This window comes from Talpa europaea (genome assembly GCF_964194135.1).
Source record: "Talpa europaea genome assembly, chromosome: 10".
Lineage (NCBI taxonomy): Eukaryota > Metazoa > Chordata > Mammalia > Eulipotyphla > Talpidae > Talpa > Talpa europaea.
Window position 1 is genome coordinate 56,464,600 of NC_140077.1, and position 6,000 is coordinate 56,470,599.

At 34.1% G+C, this 6,000-nt stretch overlaps 1 protein-coding gene across 1 annotated transcript in view; it reads left to right on the forward strand.

Annotated features, from left to right (window-relative positions):
* The window catches only part of PCDH15 (protocadherin related 15), a gene marked incomplete at both ends in the record, with an annotated part of 665,703 nt that overhangs the window by 351,017 nt on the left and 308,686 nt on the right, over positions 1 to 6,000 (forward strand). Inside the window, one exon of the mRNA XM_084244834.1 lies at positions 482 to 594. Coding sequence (XP_084100960.1) covers positions 482 to 594 — 113 coding nt within the window. The remainder of the gene's footprint in view (positions 1 to 481; positions 595 to 6,000) is intronic.

The following is a 6,000-nucleotide window of genomic DNA, read 5'->3' on the forward strand; positions in this document are numbered from 1 at the left end:
TATGTATTTTAAGAAAAAAATATGCTCATTTTAACTTCCAAACATCTTGGGTATTTTGTATTTTATCCTTCTTCAGGTCTTGTCATTGTTTTTATGACAATATATATAGGAAAGCCATGCAGGCTATAACTAAAATCTATGCACTAGTAAAATAAAACTTTATAATACAAAATTTGATCTCTCTACACTTAATATCTCTTTTCCTGTGATAGAATTTCAAATTAGTTAAACAATCTCTTCTAATAAAAGGAATTTTGAAAATTGTCTAAAAAATACATTATTTTCTTACTCCTAAGCTAATTGATTGCATACAATATTTTTTACAATTTGTCTTCATTTTCTCTATACTGTCTAGTTTTGAAATTTAATTTATTAATTAAATTGTGATTTTGTTCATCCATTAATGAAGGGAAGTAGATATAACACATACACATATTAGTTACTGCTCTCTATTATATGCTGAAATCTCAATGTCTTTCAGGGACTCCTGAGGATTATCCACGATTTTTCCACATGCATCCTAGGACTGCAGAACTTAGTCTCCTGGAGGCAGTAAACAGAGACTTTCACCAGAAATTTGATTTAGTTATTAAGGTAAATTAAACTGATGTCTTATTTCCTTGTATATTTCAACTGCTAATCAAAATAACCTACACATTCTATTATAGCTAGTTTTATTTTATAAAAAATGTAAATTATTGGAGCAAATTACTCAAACTTTTATTTATAAAAGTGAAGCACAGCAGTTTTAATATGTTGTGTTGATTTTCTTTAAAATAACTTTTTTATATTCTGTGAGAATAACTACTGATTATTTTTACAAGTAAATATTCTTGTAAATTGTGTAACTAAACATATTAGACTTTATCTTATTTTTCAACACTTTTTAACTTAAGGAATTAACTTTTGTGCACCATAATAGCTTAAATGATTATTTTATAATTTGCATGGATTTGTATCTTTATTTTAAATGCTATTTTTAATGTTATTCTTTTATCATTAAAAAGGGTCTTGCCTATAATTTTTAATATATATTACAATATTTTTATAAATAGAAAAAAGATTCAGGAGAGTTAAAGAGGATTCTGAGACAAAGAGTAAATTCTAAGAGGTGCTTAAAAAAAAAAAAAAAAAAAACCTCCAGAGATGAATTCAGAAAGTCCAGGAGGACTAAAGACAGTAAAAGTTGAGAGAATAAAACCTTGGCAAGGGGAGGTAAACTCTAAGATAAGAACAGGGAAAATGGACATGTCTGCCTGGAGACATATAGCCACTGGGAGAAAGAGCCCATCATAAAGTAGGATCATGAGATTTTAGAATGCAGGGAAAAAAAAAAAAAAGTTTAAATACCCCTAGACATGGGCCCACATCCACATGGCTTCCTTGACTCTCCCAGGTAGAATTAACCTGAGAGTCCTTACTTTTCTCCTTCAAGTAAACTTTATTTTCTTAAAATTTGTTTCCCTCTGTTTACTTATCTAAAATGTCTGCAAATTCCTTTTACACCTTCATGGGACAAGAATCTGTGGTGGTTCAAAGGCTAAATTAACAGGGCACACCATCACATCCTGTGTTTGAACATGGAAAAGCAGAAGCCCAGTCTTGCAGGCATGATGTAGCAGGCTATAAGCAGTAAACAGAGATATGAGATATAGAACCACTTCATGAGAGAACATTGTGTACATTACAATTTCCTTAGATCTCATTCATAGAGCTTTGAGTGTCATTTAAGATAGTTTCTTTTTACCATTCATATGAAATGGTCATGCATGAGATTCATCTTCTTACATTGACTATTTTGTTTGAATTATCATGGATTTATATAAAACTCAAAAATATACATCCATTGTTTTCTGTTGACATACCTGGAACCCTGTGGTGCTATGCTCTTTGGGAGTTAGGAAACTTGACAAAGCACTGTTTCCAGCTGCCTCACTTGAAAATGGAAATCAATTATTTTTCCCTTATTATCATCCTCAGTTGTCCTGGTGTACTGAGTACAGTGTAACTCAGTCCATCAATTAGAGAAACAAAAATCAATTAGAACAGGCCACAGATTTTTTTTTTTTTATGTTTTAATAGCAATTTATAATATTAATGGAAAATTTTACAGACATTATTAGATTCAAATGACTATATCTTGTGTGCAGTCAAGGGAATAATAAGCAAGGTATCAATCTGTGAGAATAATAATGTGCCACCTACTTGAATAATAGCTGAGCATTGTGGCTTTGTATAGGGGCCTATTGATATACTATAGTTTTGTAGTTCTCATTGTAGTAAGTCGTTCAAATTCTTCCTTTTTTCTTACTTTGATAATGCTTCATTTCTCATTGGCCATAAAAGTTTTTTATTGGATTTGATCCCAATTTCTGTTCAGAAACTAAGAAAAAATAAAAATAATATGAAGTATCTTCTTCTAGTCTTTGAAGAGGAATTCTGCTTTGAAAAATATTTATGCACAAAGTTTTTAAGTGTCGTGGATTAGCAATTTATCATCTTTAACTCTCCTAATTTTATCTATTTCTGCCAGTGATTTATAAACTATGCTGACAAAAATGTAAAGGTGAAACTAGGAAGACAAAATGGTCTAGGTCACCAAGTTTAGAATATTAAGTTATTAAAACACTGCATTTACAGGAGAAAGGGGGGCCTCCCCTGGTGATGCAGGGGTTAAAGTCTCAGCCCTATCAAGCTGTCACCAGCCTAAGAGGCATGAGTTCTATCCCTGGCCAGGGAGCTAACCCACATGGCACAGCAGACCTCTCCTGTCTTGCCCACTACTCCCTTCAGCAGCGTATTTCAATAGATCTGCCTGCTCTGCTTCCCACTCTGTCTCTGGTGAATCCTCTCACCCCACCCCAACCCTGCATCTCTGGCCTACACCCCAGTTCTTACATGCATGAATAAATAAAAATAAATCTTTAAAAGATAAAAGAAACTTCCATTTAAAAACACTATTCTGAATTTTAAATAATTATAACATTTTAACCACAGTTTAAAATGAAATAAGCATTTTGAATAAGAAACATGCATTTGCGGGCCTCCCTGGTGGCGCAAGGGGTTAAGCACAGCACTATGAATGAAACAATCCGTAAGCCTCTACAGCACAAGTTCGATCCCCCAGCCGGCCAGGGAGCAACCCACATGGCGCAGCAGACCTCTCCTGACTTGCTCACTGATCCCCTCAGCAGTGTATTCCAGTCAATCTGCCTATTCTGCTCCCCACTCTGTCTCTTGTGAATCCTCTCACCCCCGCATCTCTGGCCTATACCTAGGCTCTTGCATGCATAAATAAATAAATCTTAAAAAAAAAAAAGAAAAGAAAAAGAAACATGCATTTGGTTTGTCCAGAGAAGATCATGTTTGTCCCTGCTGTTCTTGTAAAACTATTCATAACACCTTCATTCTCAAAAATGTTTCAGTTTAGATGATAAGTGATCACAATATTTGTAAAGGGCCTCCCTGGTGGCGCAGTGGTTGAGCGCTGGGCTGTGAAGCTGCCCGCAGCCTCTGCAACTCCAGTTAGATCCCCAGCTGCCAGGCGGGGGTCCCACATGGTGTGCAGACCTCTCCTGCTGCCCGCTGCTCCCCTCAGCAGTGTACTTCGGTCCTTCTGCCTGTCCTGCTCCCCGCTCTGGCTCTGGTGAATTATCTCACCCTCCCACACTTCTGACTGTACCCAGTGCTTGTACAAATAAATAAATAGACAAATAAATACATAAATAAATAAATCTTAAAAAAAAAAAACAGAATAGTTAAAAAGCAAAAAGCATTAGATAAAGAAATATAAAAGCACATTTTGGATTCTACATATTAACATATTAGGTCCCACATGAAATTTCTATAATGAAGCTGAGAAAAGCTATCTAAATTATTTGAAATGAAGTGTTTTGGAAATATTTTTAGTTGCTATAATTAACAACCATATTGATACTGTGCCACCTACTCAAATAATAGCTGGGTAAGAAGGTATTTTATTGTGGTCCATTGATATACTATGATCTGATAGTTCTCCTCTATAGTTAGTCTTTCAAATTATTTTTTTCTGACTTTAATGAAACTTTATTTTTGTTTGAAGGTCTCCAATGCACAAATTAAATGGAAAATAAATTGATAGTTTACCACATTTCAGTTGCTCAAACCTATCTGTGTTTTATCTAAATCCCTTTAATTGTCATGTTGTTATTCATCGACCTACTTACACTAACAGGCTCTTTTACTTCCTTTCCTCTATAAAGGGCATATTAATCTTAAGGTCTCATCAGTAACCCTTCATACTTCTTGTTCCTGTCAGACTAAATCATATGCAGTCCCCTCCAAGAGCTTTCTCACTTTCAGGCTTTTGTAGATACTGTTCTTCTGCTGTTATCATTCTTCATTTTCTAATTAACAGTCTAATTTACACTGAAATTTTAGTAACTCACATTGATGCATCCCTGATGCTTCAGATACTGAGCAGATATTTCCTACAGAAAGGCATGACGCTGGTAGGAAGCCCCTCCTTGAATGCTGCTTTGAATATGTGTTTATTTTCTCCTTTCCTGTATAGGAAGGATGACTGTAACATAGTTACACTGTGGCCCAGCCCATGTAGATGCATAAAAGGTGCTTGTTAAATATTTGTTATAACAGTTTTGTTTTTTTTTTTTCCTGACAGTGAATCTCAAACTGTAGGAAGGATAACTATACCTTCACTGTATTTAAATGCATGCATTTGTAATCATGTGTATTTGATACAATTTTATCTTGTGTTTCTGTTTAGAAGAAGAAAAGTTCTATAAACATTTGAAATAAATTCAGTACTTAGAAAACATCAGGCTTATATTAAGGCATATTTTAAAGCTACTTATGAATGTAGTTTAAAAAAATCATCTTTTTTAAAAAGAGTTAAAACTTTTACACAGAAAACGAGCCATAGAATTGCCACCGATCAACTTAAATAGTGCTGGTATGCCAGTTCTCTTGACAAATTATTTTGTTTTAGCAATATGAGAATTACAGGACAATAGTATCTGAGAAACTATTAAGGCCTAAGAGAACAGGTACTGCCACGATTGACTATACTTGCGAATCTCTAATCCAAGCCTCCAGAAAACATTTAGCTTCTGTTTGAGTAATGATGCCAATTACATTAACTCACAGGAATTCATTGGAAAACTTGGAGCAGTGTTTTCAAGGGATATGGAATTTGCTAGTTTTCAATTTACCAAATCCTTTCTGTGTGCTTATTAAGTACCTGACATTTTGTTTGACATTGAACAAAGAGAAATGTATGAGAGATTTCCCTCAAGGAAATTACAATTGTGGAAATTATGCATTTATTTCCCTTATGGTTTCCATATTCACATTTACAGTTACCAACTAAACAACTACCCCTAATAGTTTGCAATTGTGTCAAACTAAGACTGTGATTTTAGTGGTGAACTTACTACAGTATATACAGATGTTAGTTTACAATGATGTTGTGCATCTGAAATTTATATAATGTTATAACTTAATGTCACTTCAATTTAAAGTAGCATATAGTAAACTACATACAGCCTTTCAAAGCCACATGACTTCTACTCTTACTTCTCTCTTAATCAGATTACAGTAAGAAAGTCACCCAAACTAAGATCTCCCAGATCCTCATATGTCCCTTTCAATCACTTTTCAAGTCCTATCCAGATACCTCTGAAATTTCTCTTAGATTTCTCCACACACATTGCAGTCCTCTAGATCTCATTCTCATACATCATCACAACCAGCAATCATTCAAACCTTAATCTCTTTTCCTTACATCCTACCCATGCCTTCTGTGGCTCTGAATTGACAATATGCTATTGCTAAAATAAACAAACAAAAATCATGATGCTCCATATAGCTTTACAATACATAACTATTTACCTCCTGTGTGTGTTTCCAACAGAGAACTTTGTCAATATGAAAGATCAGAGTAGGAAGTCACAGATCATCAGTTATCACTTCTTAAAATGAAAAGAATGAATTTCTCACAAA